We start from the raw sequence: 26056 nt of genomic DNA, 5'->3' as shown, positions 1-26056 counted from the left end.
TGTTGGTGTTTTTTATATATATATATATATATATATATATATATATATATATATATATATATATATATCTATCTATATATATATACCAGTGCTGTCAGCGTCAATCTCGTTAAAATGACGTTAACTCCATAACCGCATTAACACGGCAAATCTCCATTAGCGAGTTAGCGCGGATCGCACTGGCCACAACAGACTCATAGAAGATCCTGAGCATTTTCTGGCAGATGTTGAAGGACCTCAGTCGCCTCAAAAAATAGAGACGACTCTGGCCCTTTCTGTAAAGTGCTGTGGTGTTTTTAGCCCAGTCCAGTTTATTGTTAATGTGTACTCCAAAGTATTTACAGTCCTCCACAATATCAACACTGACCCCCTGGATTGAAACAGGGGTCAAGTGTTTCCTGGTCTTCCTGAAGTCCACTATCAATTCCTTGGTCTTTGCCACGCTGAGCTGCAGATGATTCTGCTCACACCACGTGACAAAGTAGTCGACCACAGCCCGGTACTCTGTCTCATCATCCCTGCTGATGCATTCAACCACCGCGGAGTCACTGCACTCTGTGCAGTGACTGAAGTCTGTGGTGTAGAGGGTGAAGAGGAAGGGGGAGATAAACCTGAATTGAATACAATAAATCTCTGCTTGGGCTGGTCCCTTCTTTTTGTTGTCCATGTTGCGTATAAATGTAAAAACCACAATCAAAATAGACTATGCTCTCACAATATTAAAAAAATGTTTGTCCCCACAGTCAGAACAGAATTGGGTGAAAAAAGGTTTTTAAAGATGCTGCCCCCGTTTCCTGGAACGCTCTACAGACAAAACTGAAATTGTCAGGAATGTTAACGATGGGTGACTTTGAGTTGAGTGATAGAATACCTCTTTGGATAAATAAAAGATGTTTTTTAAATATAATGATTTTATTCTCTTCCACAGGACTTTATTAAACTAGCACTGTAACAACTGAAGCTGGATTTATAGTCCCACAAATGTACCTATCCGTGTACAATTTATAGTCAAACTGAGAGGGGAGAAGAGCTCTCACGAGACGTGCTGCAGGGTAGTCTTCGAAGACCCTGACTGTATGTCGCTGGAAGCGGATGACTTATGTGACTGGCTAATGACAGCTGGTTGACGTGCGCCGAGCACACAGGGGTTCATGGGAAACGGAGAACAGTAAATAAACTTCAAAGATCATAAAACAAAGCATGAAAAGCACAGACAATGGCTGGAGAGACACTTTTAATTGTTTTTAAACACTCAGTTTAACTTCAGCTCTTTGTATCCTACAACTTCGCTCTTTTCTGCAGCTGGCTCGCAGAACAGCAACAACACAAGAAAGAGTGGGCCACAGACCGGTTGTAGCACATAACTTGTACACTGCCTCCATCTGACAATAGAGTTCACTGCAAGTAGATGGGCAGGCCCTAGAGTGGAGTGAACGCGCTCGCTTTGCTCGACCATAAAACCAGCATGAGAAGCAAAAGCCACACCCTTATAACACAGTAATACACATGAATACAAAGCACCAAATACTGTATTGCATCACTCTAAGGCAACATGTGCTTCACAGAGATAAGTTTATAAAATAGACATTTTTTGCCTCTGTCAGGGACTGCAGGTATCACATTTAATGCAAATTAAATCAAATTTTCTATATAAATGAAATGCATTTTTAAAAGTTGTTGGACATGAAAGCTTAAAGGCAGTTAAGATTGCTCTTGTATGTGACACTACTAGACATGAAAAACTACAAACTAAATTACATTGTAAAGTCTATGATTTTTAAGTAGCTTGTTTTATTCTCTTCAGTAACATAACAAATAAGTTTACTTCATCCCAAGGCTCAATGCCAATATGCCACTACAGGAGTACAAAATCCAAAACATATTTTATAATAACCCAAACATCAAATTAAGCATCAAGTTGTCTTTGGAGTGTGTGTATATACTTTAGTGGTAACACAGGAAGCTGGTATTTTTCCTGAGAAATGTAAGAGGAGTCAAAGCCACAGCAGGGTCATTCCATGAAAAAAAACATCAATCAGTGCTTTCCACCTAGCCCCTCATGGCAACTGATTTCTTTTGTACAATAAAGGAACAGTACAGGAACCTTTTTCCAGATTTGATTGATTTTACATGCAATAACCCAACAGCATAAACACATAAAGAAGCAATAACAAAGACCCAGCGTTAACATGTGGAAACTTTGCAGTTTTCCTCTCAGAATTCAGCGTTGAATGGAAAGTCCTTGTGCTTTGTGGCCCTACAAAGAGAGAAAGTGAGAAAAGAAAAAAATGAAATTCAAGCCATGACTCCCTGTTATCCAACTCACAACTCCATGTTCAAAGCGCACACAATTATCCTGTCTCACCATTGCATTGGACAGACTCTCCAGTTCCTATTAAATCCCAGTATAGTCTTCATTTCCTCCTCAGTTAATTCAAAGTCAAACACCTGCAAATATATATAAAATATAAGAATAATGAACCAACCAAAAGAAGTAAGTAACAAAATGGAAGGATAATCAATCTCCCCAGCTAAAGACCTGGAAATTCTCTTGAATGCGCTGCGGTGTGACTGACTTAGGGATCACAATCACATTTCTCTGGATGTGGAAGCGGATCAGGACCTGGAAATGAAGGAATTCAGGCTATTAACGTGATAAGGTGATTAAGTTCAATATAATGTTTCAGAGTACATAAAATAAGCAAGATTGATTTTACTTTTTTCTCTTGGATAGAAGTTACTCAAAATAAAATAGAATATATCAGTGGCATGTTCTGCCCAAGCCAGAAGGAGAGCTGTACCTGAGCAGGTGTCTTCTTGTGTTTCTCAGCGATGGCTTTAATGTTGGGATCCTCCAGGAGTGAGGGATCATCTGGTTTAGCCCTGCATTTTCAATACATGTTCAATAAGATTTTCTCTGTGTACAAAATAGTGTATTCTGTAAAAATAAATAAATAAATGAGACCCTGGTCTTATTGGCTTGTTACTTAATATCAAACTCGTGACAACATATGCCACAGAGAGGAAGAGGAACAAGAGTCATGAGTTGAAACTCGCTAAAGGGATATAACAGGCCGAACAGTATTGATAAATATAATAAAGGCAACGTGATAGTGGAGTATTTGGTCACTTTTCAAGGCCTGTTGAAGTCATTTTGAGGCAAACATATTTGCCATGCCTACTGACCATGGTCTGTCAGGGGATCCCAGGGGGCTGTAAGCTGTCACCGAGATACCCTGGGAGTGGCAGTAGTTGATCAGCTTGTCCTGGGTCAGGTATGGGTGGCACTCCACCTAGTGGGAAAAATGAGAAGCAAAGACCAGTGATCAATCTATGCATGTATCATGTCACTGAGCCCCTTTAAAACATGCATTATTTAATACATATTATTTTAGTATTTCCATTAAATGACTGAAGAAAAGGGAAGGAAAACTCAGTTTCACTTAAAAATTCAGCATAAATGTCTTGTTAAAGGACTAATACTCTTAGCATGGTTAAATTAAGTATTCTAGTACTGGCTTAGAAGGAAGATACAAGACCATAAACCTTTAGAGCCTGCTGGATTTATTTGGCATCATTTTCAGTGATAAATTTCCTGATAAGCAGCTATAACACTGCTGTGCTCTGATGACAAAAAGGAAAAGAATTGTGCTTTAATCTAATATAAAACACAATGTGACATTGATGGTAAACCATGATTCCGAGAACAAACAAAAATATAAGGTCACCTCAACTAATTGGCCCAGCCTGAGGGGAAACTGCTGCCGCCCATCACGAACTAACAAGACATTTATTTCTCAGGCCTCACAGGAGGAGACAGATAATGCTATTACAGCCTCTTGCCCTTTAAGAACAACAAGCATGAAACATTAATGTTTTCTTGTTCCTTCATACCCCTGACTATTTAACTTTCACAACAGCTAACTCTAACAACAAACAGAAACGGTTATTTTAGACAATACAAATCATTTAGCATACCTGGTTGTTGGCAGGCTTGTATTTGAGGCCCGGCTTGTTGAGAATGGCTTCAATCTGCTCCTTGTTGAAATTGGAGATACCAATAGCTTTGACCAAACCAGCATCCACCAGCTCTTCCATTCCCTGAGAACATTTGGGATAAAAAAAACACAAAGACTTTGGTGCTGGAGCCTCCAATAATGCCAAACCAACCTTGACTGACTGGGTAATATTATTTGCCAGCGTCGAACCATCGTAGATATTGGTGTTAGCGTGCACGATATGCAATGATATAAAACCCTTTTTTCCTTCAAGATTATGATTTTGTCTGAAAAAAAAAATAAAGATTAAAAAAAAAATAAAACAAAATAATCAGAATTACAGAACAGTAACCACTGAGGCAGAAAAGATATTTTCATTAATAATGAAATTAATAATGGCTACAGAAAAAAAAAGTAAGTTGGAAGTAGTGGAGGCCCATTTCTTGTAATTACCTCAGTACATCTGCAGAATTGTTTTTTTTTTTTTCTCTCTTCCCATATTTTGTTACTGTTTGATAACTGTGGTGGTTTTCTCGGCCATAACTTTGTCCTCAATGAAAATCCCAGAAGTTCTCATTTGGGTTCATTTCAGGACTCTGGGCTAGTCATTTCATTATTTCATTTTTGTCAACTTCAAGGAAGTGGTTTACCCATTGTGCAGCGTGACAAGGAGAACTGTCTTGCATAAAAAGTGCTGACTGATTGGAAGCAGATGGGACTGAGGGAACAATGTGCCAATGAAGACATTTCTAATAAATTTTAGTGCTCACACTGCCGTCTATCTATATAAGATTACCATCTTTTCCCTTAAACCATGATCCTTCCTGATCCAAACTGACTGACTTTGTCACACATTCTGGGTGCAGTTTTTCCTGGTTCGACATGCCACACAATTTCTTACCTCCACAAAACAAAATGAAGTCTTCCATTGTCACTAAAGTGATATACTTTGACCTCTGTAATACTCACACCATGCAAAAAATTATTAGCACAGCACTATAAGTATGCCAAAGTGTAATTCGGATCATCTATCACATACAGTCTTATTAACTTACCTCCCATGTCTCCAGGAAGCTGGTGTTATCACTGATGGTTTGTCCTGTACTGTCCGAAGGAAAAAGCTCATCACCTGCCTGTAACAAGACAAAGGGATTATATGCCACTAAACAAGATGAGGGCAGCAAAGAGTTAAAATATTTTTATGTTTAAAACGAAAGTGGTCCTACCTTAAAACCCATGGGCCAGTGCACTAAATAGAGATCTAGGTAGTCCAGTTTAAGATCACTGAGAGTCTTCTCACAAGCCTTCCGGACCAAGGACTTTTCATGGAAAGTACACCACAGCTGTGAAACGAAAACACACATAAGGCACGCATCGGTCATCAATTTAGTATAAAATCTTAAAAAAAACAAAAGGTACAACCGGTACTTTTTGCACCCATAGCTCACCTTGCTTACAATAAAAAGATCATCTCTTTTGACCACACCATCCTTGATCATAGTGTGGATACCTTCACCCACCTCTACCTCATTCTGGTAGACGTAGGCACCATCGATGTGCCTGTAACCTGCAGAAATGGCTGCTTTCACTGCCTCTGCGACCTTGCCAGGTGGAGACTAACAAACAAGAGATGGTTAGCTGTTGTGGTACTTCTCACGGGCAGTCAGAGATGGGCAGTAACGCGTTACTGTAATCTGATTACTTTTTTTGAAGTAACGAGTAATGTAAGGGATTACTATTGCAAAAACGGTAATTAGATTACCGTTACTTTCACGTAGGAACGCTGCGTTACTAAAACCGTGATTTTTTGCGAAAATGTTTTATGACAGTGACATAAGCGAGTGCGACGTTCGTGACAACAGCTGTCTGCAGATCAACAATGGATAATATATCGAGTGCGGGAGAGAGTATGAGCATGCAGCGTTTAAAGCGTGGAAGTACTGACCTTACTTTGAGTTTGATTTCATAAAAAGTGACAAAAACATTAGTGTCCACTGTTCACTGCGTGGGAAGAAAACTTCTTTTTAAACCCCTAAACTTCCATTATGCAGAGAAAGTAGAATTGGGCTGAAAGATCTATCGCTTTATTACCTATTCAGGTTGTAAATCGTGTTTTTAAAAACTAAGTAATTAATTACTTTTGAAAATAAGTAATCAGTAAAGTAACGGGATTACTTTTTTGGGGAAGTAATCAGTAATTAGTTACTGATTACTTTTTTCAAGTAACTTGACCAACACTGTTGGCAGTTAAAAGAATCATTTAGACTGCTGTACACATGGACCTGTTGTCTCTATGCAGACAATTAATAGTTAACATTTTGCACACTTCACAAAATGTAACTTAGAAAACACGAGTTCCAGTTCCTGATTTTGTATTGTTGGGAAAGGACCACTAAACAGGTTACATCTACACTGTCCTTGTCTCACTGTGTCCTCTTCACGTATACCATTCGTCCAGTGATAGTCTATAGTCTAACTGTTTTCCTAATGTTAATGCTACTTTTCCCATTATATCCACTTAGCTAGAAGCAATATCTGGGGGACAAATTCAACTTCCATCCTTTATTTAAGAAGGAAAGGTCAACACATTTAATATTCATTATATCTAAAAGGAGACTACAGCGACCTTCTCGCATGTCAAGTACACTAAACTTGCTGCCCTTACTGTTTACACAAGAAGGGTAAATGTGTCAGCTGTGCCTCAGCAGCAGTTACGTAGTACGACTTATCAGCGCTTGTAACAAATCCTTAAATTACTCTTGATTCTGCGCACTGAATAACAGTGAAGCAAACGTGGGGCGTTAATGGACTGCCCCAGCTTCGCACAAACTTGGCCGTGTTTCTAGAAACTCGACCAAGGTTGGCTCCACTCCCAAAGGTGGGGTCCTAAAGTGAAGATAATGTCGAGCAGTAATTTCTGTTCTTATATGCAATTTACGTCGAAATGTCGAAAGATAACATGATAGAAGCTTGTTTTAAACGGCCATTATTCGTCTTCCAGTCATATTTTCTGTTGGCATGTTAGCTTACATAAAAGGCTAACTATAAACTTGTGCAAAGTCGGACGGCATAATAAATGAAAGCAGACGCACCTTCCAGGTTCCCAGTCCCAAAATAGGCATTTGTGCACCGGTGTTGAGTTTCACTGAAGTTGCCATTTCTGTAGTGGAAAAGCTGAACCTGAATGCGGTTGAAAACAGACGAGGAGCGACAGCAAATGCCAAGAGCACCGCAGAGAGCTAGTAGATCGCTAGCATCGTCGATCGATTATTGATGTCTTTTAATTCATTTCTGCAGGATGTGCCACAGACAGCAGTCGCACGCATCTGCCAGTGTATTTACTGATAAGCAGCATAATTTTACATTAATTGACATTTTTAGTGATCTTTTTTTGAGGGAAACTCAAGTACCTTTACAACCGTAAGTAACCTAGAAATAAATATTAATAAAATACTGAAGGACTATGGATAATGCTCCAGAAAATACTGATCTAAAAACAAAACAAAACAATAAAATATGTAGTACAGTGCAAAAATCTCATACTACCCCTCGTTTCTTTATATTTTGCTAGGAAAATGGGAACAAGCATACATGAAAATGAAACAAAAAGACAGTTTGTACAATTCTAACAGTCAGTATTTGGTATCACCACCTTTATTTTTTAATGCAGACTGAACTTTTTCAGGCAAGCCTTTCTGGTACTTTATTTTAGTAGTCTTCAGAAATAATTTCAGTTAGTCTCCATCAGCCGGAGAATTTAGTTTTTAGGCCTGCAACTTGTGCTCAATAAAGGACACACTGCACACCATGCCAAGATATGTCGAGTTTTTGGGTAACACGAATCACCTTGTTTCTGCAGAAATACAATTTTTGGGTATTTTTAATAGATTTAACTAAAGAAACCGCAACAAAGTGTGTTTTTTTGACAGGCTGCCAATAACAAATAGCCTAAAAACACAACATTTAGCTAGTCTGACAAATAAGTAAAAAGGGAGCCAAAATCCAAAGAAATAATATGAAACAGTTCAGAAAAATCTGGAGAACTATTGTCCAAGGCCACCTAAAAAAAATACAACCGAGTGTGACTCATTGGAAGAAAAGTATAAAGAAATTAAGGGATAGGTCAAGACCTTTGCACAGTATGATACCTGCACAGTTTTGTTTTCTGTCTTGCAGTCTGGCATTTATTTCGTTTCACCTAACCAAACTCCAGAACTACCTGGCAAAATAAAACCTCTTTGCTTTTTTCTTAAATTTTGTTCGAGTCTACCATTGAACCACTAGAGGGCACCGTTACGCTTTACAAATCTGTGAAACAGTCTCCTCAAATCACTCAACTGAGGCTCAAAGGAAATACAGTTCCATAATTTTATACATTTGTCAGTGTACGCAGTAATTACAGTAAATGAAATGATTGATATTTTAACTTGAGGCTCCCAGAAACTCATGCTCACATTTACATTTTAATTTCAATTTAGAATAATTATTCTAAGCGCACTGACTGGACATAGGATGTGATATATAAAGAATTTTGTTTTATGTTTCTAGGATTATTTTTTTTAGGAGATCTTCATTACTTATAATCTTACACTAAATTCTTAAAGAGGATGTGTAGCATTGTTCAGCACACACCGGCCTTAAACCTTCAGAGACAGTTGAAAGAGGGAACAAATACAAGGTGACTTATTTTGGCAAAATCAGATAAAACCTCGCAGACCTTTAACTGAGCCATTCAACTTTCTGCGGAGAAGATAAGAGAGGGAGAAGATAGCCATATGAAAAAAAGAAAAACACACACACACAAAGAGAAAAGTTATGGGAGCCAGCAGCTACTGTGTACCTCACAATGGCTCTCGCTAAAGTTTGTGTCTCTTCTGATCTTCTCCCAGCTGGACGCCTGCTTTTCAGGCCCTCTCTCCTCTGATCTAACTTCAGACACTGGAGGGCCTTTTGCCAGCCTGCAAACTGTCAAAGTACCCCAGGAATCAAACGCAGTCGCACACTGTCAGGATCAAAGACCCGCAGGTAAACCAGACGAAGATACAGCCACATACAATTGCCACCTAAAAGGGGGGTTTTCATTTCAGAGGTTCTTATTTTGCGTCTGCAGGCAGACACCGTTTCACTTTGCCAAGTGCATCGATTAGAATAAAAGAAAAGAAAAACGAGCGGGCATTTGAAGAGACAACAGAGGCTCCGAGTTAAACCGAGTGTCTCTCAAGGAAACTTTTGGACAAAGAGGGTAGGTTTGTGTTGGAGGAGTATATTCTCAAAGAATCTGCAGAGAACAGATAGATTTTTATAGGATGGTGAAGTGGAACGGGCAGAGAGGGGCGTCACAAATAAATACATAGATTCCAATGTATTTCTCCTCTTCCAGTACGTGTGGCCGTAATGAATGCCCTGTGCAGCTGGTGGTGCTTTCAGTGGTTCTACATCAGATCAGACACTCCACGGGTAAGACCTGGCCTGTCCTGGAGAGATCAAACACCTCATTTCATTTCTTGGCATTTGCTCCGTTCTCCCTGCCTTTTCTCTCCTCTCGTCTGTACCATTGGCCTTGGCTTTGCTGTCTTTTTCTCTGTTTCTGCCAGAGCGCCCTGGGTCATAATCTTCACCCATAAATCTAATGTCGAGTGTCGTCTCTCGCTGAGTTCACTCACACACTGGCATTCCGCACATTCCGCCTGTTGAACAATAACAAGATCAGGGAGAGAAATCCCTACGTCATAAGTAAATCATGGTCATTTGTCAGGTGCATTACATGTTCTTGGAGGCACGGGAGATTATTTGGGCTGATTCGAGCCCTGCAGACATCAAGGAAGAATAAACTTAGAATAATCCAGCTGATATTTAAATTCAGTAGACAGTCTAAATAGATTTAGATCTTAAGTTTTTTACTCAATCAGCTGATTAGTTGATTGGCAATTGCTAGTAATTTTTAATCAACTACAAAAATAAATACTGTTTATTTGCTTTTATCAGTATTATAAAGCAGTAAGTTGAACATATTTTGGCAGTTAGTCTACAGGATGATGCTGGATAGTTTCTACTGACTAATGCAGGGGCATGTCTTGTGATATATAATATGTATAAAATTACCATATCAATGTGAGCGTGCACTTCACGCACGCAGTCACAGATTCACGACTGTTTTTTCTATCCTATTTTACAGTGATATGTAAAAACGAATCGAACGCTTTTATGGTACTAAATCAGTTAAGGCAGTTTTAAGGGGAACATCAGTGCTCAAGTTCCATCCTGAGAAATCGTGTTAATGCATCTAACTTCAGACAACAGAGGACTTGTGCCCTCTCTGTTGGTGTGTGAAGGTTCACATAGCCTTAAAATTGTGTTAAGACCCTGATTAAGCGAGAAAGAGAAGATTCTATCTCTACCAGAATAGTTCAACTCTTTTTTTTTTTTTTTCAAATAATGTTAGGGAATGTGTGTGTGAAAAGGACTATGTACTAACGTAACCCGACAGCGTCTCTGGCGTTTTGACTGAATACCTAAATTTCCTTTGGATTCATTACAGTATTTGTTTTTTTCTTCTGTCCTACAGTACGTCAAAGAAAAAATGCAACTTACTCATTCTTAAGAGTAGAAGAGTTGTACACTGTAAGAAATTGCTTTAAAAATGTAAAAAAAAAAAAAAAAAAAAAATCAGATAGAGTAAAAATAAAGTAATTGACCATTTTTTTTGTGTTGTGAATACAGTTGAATACTGTAAATGCTGATGTTGATGGGAAAACCACTGTCTTATGGTATAATTCAGCATCTTTTTCTTTCTAATTAATAATCCGTGTGTTGAATTTAATTGCGTTGAATGTGTTATGTGCTTTCCATTATAATGGGCCATTATCACAATGATGATGTGCTGTGCTGAGACTTTGTAGCTTTTTACTAGTTTCCTAATGTCCATACACCCTCCTCCATATGTGATTAATCATATTTAGTGATTAATCACTTCATCTTTGGGGGTTTTTGTTGGAAAATTTACCACAGCACCATTCCTGTAACCTATGGGAGTTGCGAAAAAGCTAACATCATGTGATAATCTGAGAAAGACAAGATACTGACTGCATGGTACATGGGCAAGAACATTAAACTGTTCATAGGGAGAACAGTAGGAACACTGAAATAACCATAGAATTACAAGCTGACAGTATTAGAAAGCTTGTACTCTTGACAGAGACTTATTTAAAACAAATATAGTTATTGTTGATATAATATAAAATAACACTTAAATGCTGGTAAATCTAGATGCCAGTACTTTTCCCGTAATTCTAACAAGGAAATTACCCACAGAGTATCAAAATCAAAAACAAGTCACGGATATCTCATAATAATTATTTTTGAGTGTTATCCTTTTCTTATGAGTTTCTAAAAACACACAGAGTTGTGTATTTTCACATGTGCTGACATACTCACAGCTTTGGCCTTGTCTGCGAGCAGAGGTGCCTCCTCTCTGGCCCCTCAGACGAGGTTTGGTTTTTGGCTTGATTAACCACTTAGTTCAGTCTCTCAGACACAAGATTGCAGGGAAAAAGCAAGTAATGAAGTGCTTTTGAATTTGCATTCCTGAGAGCTTTCACAGACGCCTTGATTTCAGTCTGCCTTTGCTGTTTGTTCTTTGTCAAGAGATGTCTGCTATTTTAACGGTAACGCGTAACAAGTGTCCATCCAGCCTCCTCCATATTGCTCCCTCATCAACCTAACTGCCATGAATAAACACAATCAACATGCATCTGAAGGGGAATTTGAAGGCTTTTTCTCTTAAATCGTCCCTGATGGGTTGTTCATCATTGTTATCATGCAGATTACAGTGTGACTGTGAATGCAGTATTGAAGCCCTTTCCATCTGGAACGAAATGCCACAATTTCATAAAGCTGACCGAAAACACTTGTGTGTTTTGTTCTTATATTTCAAGTAGTCCTGATCAGTTATGAACAAACTGTCTCAAGAATATGAAATTAACAGTATTCTGTCTACACTTGAAAGTCAAGCCTTTATTTTTAGTGTCGACCTTGACAACAATATCAAAGTGAGGCAGCATGCTGCATTATCAGCTGGAGTGTAATTTACCTGGTAAGTACTGTGGTTTTGTTGAGAATTTCCAGAAAAACCCCCCCTCAAAGTCAGGTATAAAGTAAGTTCTGTTCACCACTTTACACTTTTCACATAACACTTTAAGACTCTAAGATTAAAGTAACCATGATTATGTCACACAATGACTTGCCAGAATCTGTGATTTTTTTTTTCTGTTAGAGTGGCAGAGGGGCAGGTGACGTAAAAGCTTCCCTTTGCACCCCGCTTGAAAAGAGGAAATAGAATTTGGTTTAAATCTGGGGCCCTTTCACCAGCTCGGGCTTCCATGTGTCAAACGTCAACAAGCACTTTGACTTGGATAAACTGAAGCTGGACTTGGATATAGAAAAGCTACATAAAATATACCAACAAGACCCGGCTTTCAACAAAGAGTCCAAACAAACAGGTAAATGAGAATGTTTTCTTTGACAGACACACTAGAATGCAGTTAATATTGTGCAGGCTATAATTTTACTTCTATATGTATAATGCGTATCACCTGTTCTTGCTGTCATGTGTGATGAAGAGGAAGAATTGTCCTTCACTTCTCCACAAGTAACATCCTGTTTAACAGGAAGTTTGATACTTCCCGGTAGGCAGGTATGTTTTATTAGGTTCTTAAATAAATAGATTTTGTGCTCACGTGTGAGCATTATGCTGAGAAATTTAAGCAATTTGGATAGAGATAATTGAGATGTAAACATGTTGCTCGTATTTTAAGATTACTGAGTAGTGTCAGCATAATCATTTTACGGTAACTCGGACGCTCAACTTTTTCTTATGCAAGGCTCACATTTCTCAGATTTCTGAGACGGGACATTTCAGAGATGTTTACTTGGTTATGCAACACAATGAGGATATTTTAGTTTGCTGCTATACACTAAAATAATTTGATTCTTCATTATATTCATTTTTATATTCATATTTTAAAAGTAAGTTGATATTTGGACAAGATAACCATGCTGCATCAAGCCCCACAGCATCCCTTGTTTCCAGTTGCAACCTAACAACATGTTATCATCGCGTGGGCATGTGGTCTATTTGTGTATGTTTGTCTGGGTGCCGCTTTAAGAAATCAGAATGACACAGCGGGAAAAGTTCCTCATGGGGGACTTCCTCATTTTCAGTCATCTGATATTATTTACAATATTTTAAGAAAAACTTCTCTAATCTTGCATCACGGGAATGTTGTTTTCGGAGTGCGTGTGCAATGTGGGGGCTTGGGGAAGAGAAAAAAGCGTGGAGAGAATGAGCGGTGTGGCAAAGAGTGGGGATGTGTGTAAAGGACTAATGGGACAGTGAGTCACAATGAAGATCAGTGGTACAGCAGTACGATGAACAGAAATGATCATAAAAGGTATAATTACGAGATTGCATCCAGTTATGTTTGGGGGCTTTTAGGTGTTATTAAAAGGTCAATGACAGAATTCAGTATGGCTTTTAATCAAAAACATGAGAAGGTGAAAGAAATTGTGTCAGTGGTGTGTGCAGATGTGCAGTGTGCAGCACCATAGATGTGTGCAGTGCTGCAATTACAGTCTTCAAAGGGTGGAGTGCAAATATGGAGTAGCGTGCAGCATTGTGGAAGTGGTACTGACTGACTGCACTCATTGCCCTCCATACGTTTTGCAATTTTGAGAAATCATTCTCCTCTGAGTCATGACTTGTCAGTAATGACATTTGAAAACTGACACCCATGTCTTTCAAATATTCTAGGATTGTTTTCTTCTGTTTGTGGGGACAAAACAATTTCAGGAAGGAAATAAAAGTTGGGGTTTTTTGTTCTTTCTTGTTAAAGCTTCTGAAGTGAGTAAGTGAGAGCACCACAGCACCACCTTGTGGATAATATGGAAATGACAATTTGGTCAGTTTCACCTCCTCAGAAGTACATACTGTATGTGTTTACACATGGTTGTTAAGATATGGTTGTTGAGAAACAACAAAAATAAGAATAAGAAACCTGGAAGGCCAAGCCCAGTATTGTGTGGCTTCAAGTAGTAGGTTCTAGGTACCATTTCTGCAGGCGGTAGACAGATGTATGTAAGAATGATGGGCTAATGGGGTAATGTGCTGGAAGAATGTAAACATTGTCTGCTCTGAGGACTGACTTCAAAGTGTGCCTGTGGTAACCTCCTCTCAGCTGTGGCCCTTGACCGATGAAAAGGGAAGGTGAATGCTCATCCACTCTCAACAGCTTCTTCCTGAATCCGCTCTTTGATGTCACTAAATGGATCTGATTGACACATACAGAACCTCTCTGTTTCCCATCTCTGGAGAGGGGTTGTTTTCGGCAATGCACAAGCATGCATTGGCATGTGTTTCATCCCCTTTTCTGTTGTTGTTCCTTCATCAGATTTATCATTTTCATCTTTTAGCATTTAGTTTAGCAAGCGTTAGACAAGAGAAGGTGCTTTAGTTTTAAAAATGTAAACTTTTAACTGGAGATCTCATTATTAATGCACATCCTGGCAGTTATTTTGCAGACACATAACAACCACAGGGATGAGTTTGCACAAGTATCAACTTCATGATTCTGTGGTTAAGGGTCAGCCCCAGGTGAGTGTCGTTTTGGTTTATTTATGTGACAGAAATTCCCAGCAGTTTCATATTTGTTAGACAATAAAAGCCGATTCCCCTTTTTCTTTTTCACAAAACCTAATCTGTTTCATAACTATTATTAAATGTGCCCACAGAACAACCGTCAAGTCTCTGTTGACCTTGCATTGACCCCTCCGGTTTTAAGTTTATTTTAGTTACACTGATTTCGCTATCATCATTTTTGAGCTTCTATATGTCACGTTGTCAGCTAGTGGGACTAATACAGACAGGCATATCTGGGGCTTCTTAAAATGTGGCAAACAGTTTTCAGTCACAATTTTGTTTAGGCCTCAAAGATCATATTATATGAGATTAGTTAAATTTAATGTTATTATCATCTGAGAGACATGCTCTGAATGAGAGGTAAATACTAGTTATGAGTTTTAATGAATTCTCGGAGCTTAATGTTTTGTAGGTGGAGCTCATCACCCAGTGCAGCTTATTAATTTTTTTTCTTTAATGGAATGAAAACAGAATCATAATAAAGTGACATATTGGAATAAATATTGTTGCATGGATCTCAAAACCCTATTTAAGTGACTGCAATCTAACCAAAAATTTGATGACCAGCTAAAATGCACAGGTTTGTAATACCTCGGCTCTTCAGACAAACTGAAAGCCCTCTGTAATAATGACCTCCTATGAGCGGTGTGTGTTTGCTGGCACGATCGGTGATAGAGGCTTGATCTGCAGTGTGTCTGAGCTCTTCATCATTATCTTGGCTCAGTGATTCATGTCTTGGGCACAGGGAACAAAACTCTTGTGGAGGCCTTGTTCCTGACGCAGTGGGATGCTGGGAGTGACAATAAGAGAGAATTAGGGGTGGAAAAAGCAAGTAAATAGGTTCCTAAATACATGGCAGCCCAGTGACAAAGCCCACTGTGGATAAGACGGCGAGCGAGAGAGAGGAAGAAGGTGGGGAGAGAGGCCTTGATGAAAATAAGTAGTAGAGCTCAAAGGGAGGCAAGGCTTGAGCGGATTGGAGGTGATGATGAGTGAAGAGCTGTACAAAGTAGTACATCTATGGGATAGGTTTTAATGAGCAGACGTCGGTGTGTGTGTGTGTATGTTTTCTCATCTGTGACACAGACACTCAGAAAATCCTCAGCAATGATACTCCTAACTTCCTGCCTCGACATGGGTGGGTAAAGGTTTGTGTGTGCAACATGGACACAGAGACAGTTAAGGTTTAAAAGAGCTTATTTGATTATCAGGGGTCATGATCAAAGTAGTCGATTAATAACATAGACTGAATATAAAAGATGGACACAGGCTCCTAAAAGTGAAGGGTTTCAATTTTTAGAACATTTCGTACCTGAGCATCTTCAGGTTGTATCATTTTTTATAGTATAAAGTTTGAACATATAATGAGTGCTGTGAAATTTTAGCTTCAAATATCAGATTGTTTTCAAGAAAAAGTTTATTTTGAACGTGAATATCTAAAAACTATTAAAGATAAAAGCCAGACGTTTTTACTGGTCTCTCTTACCATCAAAATTAATCAGGATCTGTAATTTGAGACCGAACCGTCAATGTAGTGTCAGATTACTGGCTTGTTAAAATATGAAAAAAGTCCCCCATTCCTTCAAAGTCCCATATTTAATCACACATTAATGAAAAACATAAAATTGCAAAAGACAACTAGTGACGATATCTGAATGGGATGTAGTTGAATTGCACAACACTGAAAAATGTAGGATGTAGAATACTTTTTAACAGAAATTCTTAGTCACAAAAATGAAGAAAATGCTATTTTCAAGTAATTCTCATGCTTAGATAGGATTGAGCAAATATCAGAAGCCGTACCAGAAAAACAAAAATATCAGAACATAGTCTATCCCTAATAGAAGAACATTATGGAATCTTTATTTTTTAAGACCTACTCTACCTACCTATAATCTTGAGACCAACTGCCCTGAGAAAGTCTGATAACTCAAAAAAATATATCTTGAAATGTATTTGATATATGAAGGTAAAATTGCACAACAACCGTTATGAAAGTTTTCTAACATAAAATTTTGATGTAAATTGGAGATGTTTGAGCTTGGTTTGGTTGATAGGAGATGGAATGACTCTGTAGAAAAAGGTCATGCATTAAATATGCATTCTTTATAATTTCCTCTGCGTAAAAAACAAGTCCATTTTCGGGTATATCAAATTCTCTGTGGAAACTACCTCGCTCATAGACTAGAAGCTTTCTCCAATACAGCGTGATGTAGGTTTTGTAAATTTAGGGAAAAAAGATGGTAAAGGAGTGCTTAACTGGATACACTGCGAATGGTAAGGCAGTGCCGTAAGAATGTCAGGTGTACTTGGTTTTTCCCCTCACTCTGAGGGTGAGTCCACAAAATAAAGATAGCATCACAGTGCCTATGGCCATCTTTTATATACAGACTATGTTTGATTACTAAAACCCTGATGCAGTTCAATTCAGTTCAAGTTAGTTTTTCAAACGGTGCCAGTTCACAACAACAGTCAAGGTGCCTTATACTGCAAAAACCCTTCAATATTGGAGGGAAAACCCCAACAATTCAGCAATTCCCATGAGCAAGCACTTGGCTAAAGTGGTAAGGAAAAACTCCCTTTTGATAGGAAGAAACCACCGACATAGCCCAGGTTCAGGAAGTGGCAGCGATCTGTGGATGGACTGGAAGGGCATAGCAGGAGAGCACAAAAACATAACTAAATTTGACTTAATCAAGATGAAGATACAAACTAGTCACTCATGACAGATAAACAGGTCACCTGTCATCTACAGAAAATGGCACCAGGCCTGTAACCTAATGAAAAGAGATGTAACCCCTGTAGCACTGCTGCTTGTTGTTTATCAGTGACCCCCGTGGCTTAGTTTAACTGTAGTCAGTGTCTTCAGAGCAGCAGGAGACCTTTAATACTGGTGTTAGTTCTCAGTTGCAACAAAAGCAAATCAAAAGGCTCAATTAGGGGTAACACTTGTTAAACAAGCAAGGGGTCATAAGATGGTGGTCTCATGAGAGCAGGTCATCACAGTCACACTGTTTACAGTGTTGCATGGTCATTCAACATGTAACTTATAATGAGCCATGTTAACTAACGTAATTAAAGAGGGTGAGCAAACACATGATGCTATGTGGTTGTGTTTTGTCTTAGAAATCTCAGATTAAGGTAAATGAATAAAAAGGAAAATGAACGAATAAGGTAAATTAACTCAAATAATCCAAGTTGGTCCATAATAGTGCAAGAATCAGAATGCAACCTGGATTCAAAGGAAGGAAGACAAAAAACATATTCAGGCTGTGCTTTTAAAATATACATATTTTCTTTTAATCAATTAAATAATTATCAACCCTTCCTCCAACTGATTCATTCTATTATTATGTAAGGGGAATATAAGAGTAAATGATAAAATGGTTATTACAGGCAAAAACCACCCGTATTGACATGACATGCATCTAGCCAGATACGACTTTAGTAACTGTATGGAAGATCATGTTACTAATTTGTTGCCAGTTAACCTAATGAGCAGCAAAATGTTCCTCCAGCTGTTTCCATTTGGTACTACTTACTTTTCCAACCTTTTGTTGCCCCTGTCCCAACTTTTTTAAGACCTTTTGCGGCCATCAAATTCAAAATGAATACATATTTTTCATGAAACAGTAATATTTCACAGTATAAACATTGAATACATGTTCTATGCTCTACTGCAAATTAAATATGAATTTGTGAGATCTGCAGATCGTTGCATTTTTTTACACAGCATCCCAATATTTTTGGATTTGGTTTTATAATGTCCTCAAACTGTGAAAACTGGCATTAAACATTCACTTAAGAAGACAGGCAGTGATACTGTGTTTAACTTCCAGCCATCCATTTGATCTAAATATGCACTTTATGAATTAGTAACGGAGTAGGGATAACTGGGTGACAAAAGTTTTGTGGAGTGGCATTGCCATCTCCACAAAACACTTAGTTAATTGTTAATTAAGAAAGATGCCTTGCTCATGGCCTAACAAAAAGGCCCACAAACCACAGACAAAGACTCACACTAAACCCACACAAACAAACCACTTGTTCCAGATGACCATTTTTGCAGGAATGCAGCTAGGTGGACAAAACCCTTTCTCTACATTTACAAAAACCTGTTTTCTCATGGCGGGCCTACGTCATCTACACGGTTTTACACAGTGCATAGAAGTGCCTGGCAGATTCTGCGATGTTGGCTTCAGAATAAAAGGCAATTAAGCACTGTTTGCACTGTGCTTAGACAGCCATATGCCTAGCTAATTAACCTCCCACATAAGAAGAAGGAGGGAAGGAAGAAGACACTGCAAGATTATAATCGCGCACATCCTTCGAGTCTCTCACCCTTCCCCCTCTTTGTGTTCAATCAGTTCTGCTTGCTGTTCTGCTGTAATAAATGCACTCTTATTTTGCATGTATTCTGTGTTACTACTCCTCTATGACAGCTAATTTGCACTCAGATATTGTAATTTTGATATGAAGTGCTTACTTACCTCCACATTTGCACCCTTGCTTGGCTCCCCCTCAGGATCATCGGCTATTGTCGACTTCTCCCCATCTAACCTACTTCTGGGCTCGTCTCCCCAGTATGTTTCCGCGAGGACCAATCACCTTTATTTTAGAGTGGAACATTTTAATTTCTTTCATGTCACCAGTGATTCTCCATGTTTGACATCTTCTTGAATCTTTTGAAGGCAAAAAATAAAAATAACTCCACGAAAGTGAGATTTCTTTTCCCAACCAGTTAAAACATAGTTTCAGACTTTTTAAGCACAGCACTCTGTAAAAGTCTTGAATAACCCCTCATTTCTCTATATTTTACTTTCTAGGAGTCAGATTTTCTTATAATAATTTTAAAGTGGTTTTGAGAAATAGTTCATTTCCAGTCCTTGTACCTGACCATTTTTAGGGGAATGGTCATGCCACTTAACACTGTCCCGTGAATCATTCAAGCATAAAAAAGCCGCTCACTCAAGTGATGAGCCAGTGTTGTGTCAACACAAAACAGACAACTTAGCAAAGAACCACTTTCACACTGTATCTTTATTCACTTTGTTACCAGCAGCCTGTCTCAAAAACACATCATTTGTTCCCATTTCTTTAGTTGAAATGCCAAGGATTACACAGTTGACAGGCATAAAACAGCATTTTTGCACCAAGAAGGTAATTCACAAACAGCTATTAGCTGAAAACTTGGCATATCTCAGCATGGTGGGCAATGTGTCTTTAATAAATCTGAGGAAATTGAACAAGTGGAGGACAAAAGATGAAGTGGCAGGCCTATAAAACAACTGACAGCTGATGAACAGTATCTGAAAGTCATGTCTTTAAGAAATCGGAAAGAAAATCCAATAAAGACCTAACACAGGACCCAGGAGAGGCATCTGGCCTTCTGTTTGTCCAACTATTGTTAGCTGAAGCTTCATCAGAAGTGGTCCCTGTGCAAAGGTGGCTGAAGAAGCCATTCTTAAGGAGAAAATGCTTAGGTTTGCCAAATTAAACAAGAACTGCACTGGACATTTGTGGCAAGAAGTCTTATGGAGTTACGGATTTTTTTTTTGCTTCATATCATTGTCAACACGAGAGGTACAACAGTGAGTGTCTACATCTGTAAAACACACTGGAGACTCTCTCATGGTTTGGGACTGCATTTCAGCCTGTAGCATTGGAGATCTTGTCAAAACTGATGGAATCACGAAGTCATCAGCATTAGATTTTGATCCATAGTGCAATACAGTCTGGAAAGGATTTGATTGGCAAGAACTTCAATTTTCATCATTTTTTTTTCACTGCCAATCCAGTAAAAGCATACCTGGATAGAAATAGACACTATCAGTCGTGGATTGGCCTCCCTAAAACCCGGACCTCAGCATTATTGAAGCTGTGTGTGGATCACCTTAGCAGTTAAGAGAACAAAAGGTAAGAAGGTCTTTGAATGTCCTTCAAGAAGCCTGGAGAAGCATTCCTGAAGACTCTGTAAAGACATGAGAAGAAAGTTAAAGTGCCTAAGAGAGTTCAGGCTGTGTTGAAGAATAAATGTGGTCACTCCAAATATTGACTTGTAAAACTGTTTTTGTCTTATATACTGTATTTGCATATAAGTTTGCGGGTTTTGATAAACTGCTGCATGTATTTCCAACTTCCTAGCGAAATATAAAGAAATGAAGAGGTGCACAGTAATGTATTTAGTGATAAATGGTGTTAAGTTAGAAAAATCAAATATGTTTGCCTCTGTCTGGCACTGCTAATAGATCTTTAATGTCTTGATTTCCAGCAAATAAAATAATACATATAATAATAAAAGAAAATACAATAGGCCTGCTATTTACCTAATAGGCCCCTTGCCATTTTTAATGGCTGATAATATTAACAATTAAATATAAAAGGCTGGTTGACATAAATGTTTTATTCCAATCAAACTTGCTTTTGATTTTATACATCAACTGATTCTGCTTAAGCCACAGCCTCAGAGATGCTTTCATCTGGGGCATGCTGCTTGTTGTTATTTCAGTCATACAAGTAATCACGTTTGCTCATCCATTCACTCAATAATGGAAATACTAAAAGTTTTATGGAATTAAACCTTTAGTAAATCAAATGTGGAGCCATTTACTCATTTCACAAATAAACTCAAGTAAGTTACTATTGTTCCTGAACTCAATACATTTGAGGGAATCCTGTAAGTGGATACAATTAAGTTCTCAAATCTGATGGGAGACAGCAAGGCTCCCAGACAGAAACAAACAAAAAAAGACACCAAGGAAGTAGTAGTATTAGCAGTTGTAGTAGTAAAGTTAGTGACCTTTTTGCATAGCCACTTATGTGAATGAAGTAAGTGAATTGTGAAGGACAGCTGTTCTGCTAAATGCCTAAAGTCTCCTACAAGTTGTTTCCACGTGACAGATACATCCCACTGTGACTGAACGGTGCTAATGTAGTTGGAAATTATTCCTCTAATGTCTTTAAGGGAAACACCCTGCTTTCAAGATTAGCAGCATGTCAGACTTTGGTAACTAATCAGCTGGAGTCTATAGCTGTCTAAAAAAAACCCCTGCTGATTTACTACGAATATAAACTCATGCAAACACAGGCAGCAAATCCAACAGTGCAGCCACTTTCTGCCCTCTTGCTTCCCTATCTTTAACAAGATATTCACTGAGAAATTCAAGTATAAATCATGATTTAATAAGGATAATGTAACAATTTCATTACAAGAATTGGTTAATTTGCTGACTAATTGTTATTTCCTTTTTTTCCTTAGATCCAGTTTTGGGTTGTTCGAAAATGTTCCAGTCGCGCTCCAGTCCAGACAACCAGTGCGTGATTAGTGGACAGGGTTTATATGATTCTGAACCACATCCACATTGGCCTCAGTTCTGCCCCCCTCATCCCAGCGGCGCCATCCGTCATGCTCGCTCCCAGTGTCCCTATGGTGAAGTCTACACTAGGTCACCAGCTCCATTTTGGAAGGAGTCCAAAAACATGTGGAAGGTAGGTTATGAGAACAGATCATCAAATACCACTGAAACATTATTAGATATGATCAATAAAACTGACTGAAAGAAGAGATTTGTGGCACTTTGGTGAACAGATATCAAGGACTGTCAATAAAATACAGAGAATGTTTTGAAAAAGGTGATGTGGCAGAGTTTAATTAATTTCAAATTAGTGTTGTGCCACTGAAACGACTTGCTAATGAGAGTGAATATTATTGATTGTAATATGGCGGAGATTTACCTACATGACCACAACCTACAATGTACACTAGCAACCAATGATAGGCATGATAGGTATCTGTTAGCGACCCGAAACCCGTTATATGGGGTTAGATTTGTTAATTGCCACACTACTATGGGATGCTGTGTAAAATGTAAGTTACAGTAGAATGCAGTGATTGGCAAATCTCATAAACCGATATTTTATTCACATTATAATATTAATCTCAAATGTTTAAACTTAGGAATGTCCCATAAAAATTCATTTTGAATTTGATGGCAAAAAAATTTCTTAACTTAAAATTTAAAGACTTTGAAGATCTCATCATATAACATACATAATATTGTCAAAAGATTCTGAGAATGTAAAGAAATCTCTGTGTGCTCACAATCGGTAAATAAAATCAAAATAAGATGCCCCATGATCTTTGGGCCCTCAGGCAGCACTTCATTAAAAACAGGCATGATTCTATCATGGAAATCCCTGCGTGAACACAGTTCCTCGTAACGTCCAGAAATAAAGGTTAAAGCTCTACCATGCAGAGAAGACATATGACAGAGCTTTAGTGGCATTTCTCTGCCCACTGAAATGCATTAGTGGCATTCCTTATCTTCTCTGGGCCAAAGCTCATTTCAAATGGATGGAGGTAAATGGCATAAATGCTCTGTGGTCAGACAAATCAAATTTGACATTTGTTTTTGGGAATCATGGCTACCATGTCCTCTGGATCTATCTATCTATCTATCTATCTATCTATCTATCTATCTATCTATCTATCTATCTATCTATCTATCTATCTATCTATCTATCTATCTATCTATCTATCTATCTATCTATCTATCTATCTGCCTGCCATATCCTTGTTTGTTTGGGTTTTTTTGGTGCATTCCTCTCCCTTTGTTTTTCTCTGTCACTTTACATTACATTACACTAATGGTGAGGAAATAAAACTGTGACCTGAGCATAAACAATTAACACCTGTAGCTAAAAAGACTAACAATATGTGTTTTTTCTTATTCACACACTGTCCTAATAGCCCATATATCACCACAGGTATTTAATTACTGAACTGTCAGGTTAAAAAAATGTTGTCACATGTATAATTACGAAGCTCTATGTAATGCATCAACTGGCATAAATATAGAATGCAATCAGGTCGTAAACACAGAGGGGACTCCCCTGGTGAACCTCCTCTTGCCTGCCACATGTAAATACCAATGAAACGTTACTCTCTTTTCATCAAAGCTATTTAGAGGCCTTTGAAAAAGGTCAACAAAACTGGGTCTCACAGTAAAGGTCACTGTGGAAGAAATGCTTATTTGCTGGATATTTTTTTTTTTACTGATAATAATCTTTTCTTAGCATTTGCTTATAATACATACTAGCCTATTTGTGACTATTTGTGGCTGTTGTTCACACATGGCAAGAACCATTTGAACGACCCAAGTTTTAGGGGTCACTTCTTTGATATTTTGTTTCTGGATATTGTTGCCCGATTGTCCAAGGAACTCCAAAAACCACACACACAATGTGCTGACAGCTCACTGAGCCATAACTGGCTTCTGCAATTACTGTATGCCACTGGAAGTGTGCATAATTTGGGTATTCATAACATGTACTGTTGCATATGTGTGTATTTTCTTAGATTGCACAAAGATTGCATGCGTTGTCTAGGACCATTTATTTTCCTGCTTTGCTTTGATGCAAAAAGTAAGGCTGAATTTTGGATGTTTGGGATGCGTTAGGGGGGTATTGTGAAAAGAGTCAAATGACTCCCAGATCGGCTGGAGTCGTCTCTTGGCTTTGGGGAGGTAAGTTCTGCAAGGGATGCATGAATCAGACTTTTAGAGGAGGAGGAACGGAAAACATCAGATGGATGACTAGTAGACTTCAAAGCATTGTTGGAGCATGTTTTTCACTTCAGTGGGAGGCCTTTCATGTGCTAAAGTTTCTCTGATGTGTGATGTGTGTGTTTGTGTACATGCACAAATACTTGTGGGTGTTTGTGAGTTGATGTCTGCCTCAAGGTACAAGCTAGCCCTTTCACTAGTGGGTAGGTAGATTCAGGTAACTTCCTTCTCCTAATTAAAAGAACTACTTGGCTGAGTCTATCTATCTATCTATCTATCTATCTATCTATCTATCTATCTATCTATCTATCTATCTATCTATCTATCTATCTATCTATCTATCTATCTATCTATCTATCTATCTATCTATCTATTTATATAGATATATATAGTTAATTAGGCAAATACCAAACTGAATTAATGTTTTTTACTACCTAAAACCTAATTTATACACTGAATTTCTCTCTACAGTAAAACTATATATAATTTCAATCAAACAGCTAGTGCATATTGTCTACTGCAAGTGAATTTTACTATACAAACAACAACACGAACATTGTTTGTCTAATATTCACAGCAGGGCATTTGAGTCAGTGAGGAAACACAAAAAAACTTTAGTGTGTTGCTGGGTGTGTAATGAATTAAAGGAGAAAATTAAATGAAGTTTCCTCATTTTGCACACGTTGCAGATTTCGAAATCAGATTGATTCCGCATTTCTTGTTCCACCTAGAAGGTCAGCTACAACTCCACTACACCTAGCAGACCATCAATGATTATGAGCTCTAAATCCCAGTCACACAGGCTGAGAGATTATTTGGTGACCAGAAAATATAAATAAAATATGGGTGAAGTGTAGGTATGGAAAAAGTGTATTCTTTGACCAGTGGTAAATGGTTACTGAAGGTTACTACCAGCTGCGTCAGCCATGTAGGTATAGAAACCGGTCAGTAAACCACTGCTAAAATAGTTAATATGGAAAAATGTGTATCCTCCAACTGGTTGGTGAGTGGTTGCTGGAAGTTGACACACAGCGCTGCAACAAAAGCTCCTTGTGATTGCTTTGGTCCCTAGCAGTTGCTCCTAGTTTGTATAGAGGACAAAGACTTATTTGCAAACTTTGGCCTAATACTGGCTTAGCAGTAATGAAACTGAAATGTGTGACACAAACTAGAAGTGGAGACCCTTTGCCTTCAAAGTACAAGTTGCACCTTTTGAAATGTGTTGGTTTTAAGGTTACGTTTCCTTTGAAGGTGAATGTTCTTCATTTCTGGTTTGTGCTGCACTTTTATAAGTTTCACTACCGCTCCATGGTTCCTTCGTGAGTAAAAACAGACAATTCAGTTTCTTCCATGCAAACAAAGGCAGAATGTGGCAATCTGCTTGTGACCGAAGCAATCATATGGAGGTTTTTAGTGCAACACTGTCTTTGTGACTGAATAAAATGAAACTAACTAACAAAGCATCTAAGGTAGAAATGATAGTATGAGTGAAAATCAAGGCGAAGGGAAAGAAGTAAGGACTTAGTTAAGATTGAAGTGAAGGCTGAAAGGAGAAGAATCAGAAGAAGAAAGATAGAAAAAATGTATCAGAGCAACAAGGACATTAACAGGCCAAAGCATGAGAGAGCAGCAGTGATGGGTGTAGACCACCCATCTGGACTGGCTCAGCGCCTGGGCTGGCCCGGGTTAGCCCACAGGACTGGATGTATGCATGAGTGAAGAAACAGAGGTCCTATGCAATAATTCAAAGAGATGAATCAAGGCATCGGAAATATTAAACATATAAATGAAAACAGACATCT

General features: G+C 38.3%; 1 protein-coding gene across 1 annotated transcript; it reads right to left on the bottom strand.

Moving 5' to 3' along the window:
• Window positions 1-1219: 1219 nt before the first annotated feature.
• On the bottom strand, window positions 1220-7274 carry LOC116328721 (aldo-keto reductase family 1 member B1-like). The gene is made up of 10 exons (XM_031750582.2): window positions 7091-7274; window positions 5447-5614; window positions 5225-5341; window positions 5054-5131; window positions 3979-4101; window positions 3187-3293; window positions 2802-2883; window positions 2540-2623; window positions 2366-2448; window positions 1220-2257 (listed from the first exon to the last, which is right to left on the bottom strand). The coding sequence occupies exons 1-10, from the start codon at window positions 7154-7156 to the stop codon at window positions 2215-2217; spliced, it is 951 nt and encodes a 316-aa protein (XP_031606442.1). The 5' UTR covers window positions 7157-7274; the 3' UTR covers window positions 1220-2214.
• Between the last annotated feature and the right edge of the window lie 18782 nt (window positions 7275-26056).

The sequence above is a fragment of the Oreochromis aureus genome, linkage group 17 (assembly GCF_013358895.1).
Source record: "Oreochromis aureus strain Israel breed Guangdong linkage group 17, ZZ_aureus, whole genome shotgun sequence".
Lineage (NCBI taxonomy): Eukaryota > Metazoa > Chordata > Actinopteri > Cichliformes > Cichlidae > Oreochromis > Oreochromis aureus.
Note: the sequence above shows the minus strand (reverse complement) of the source record. Positions and strands in the feature narration are given on the sequence as shown.

Bases quoted from the DNA above. Each gene is read 5' to 3' on its own strand.
- LOC116328721 (XM_031750582.2), bottom strand. From the start codon at position 7,156: ATGGCAACTTCAGTGAAACTCAACACCGGTGCACAAATGCCTATTTTG. The intron at 4,102-5,053 runs GTAAGTTAATAA...AAATGTTCTCAG, and splicing joins GCTTCCTGGAGACATGGGAG to GGAATGGAAGAGCTGGTGGA. The intron at 2,449-2,539 runs GTCTTTAGCTGG...ATATATTTGCAG, and splicing joins GCATTCAAGAGAATTTCCAG to GTGTTTGACTTTGAATTAAC.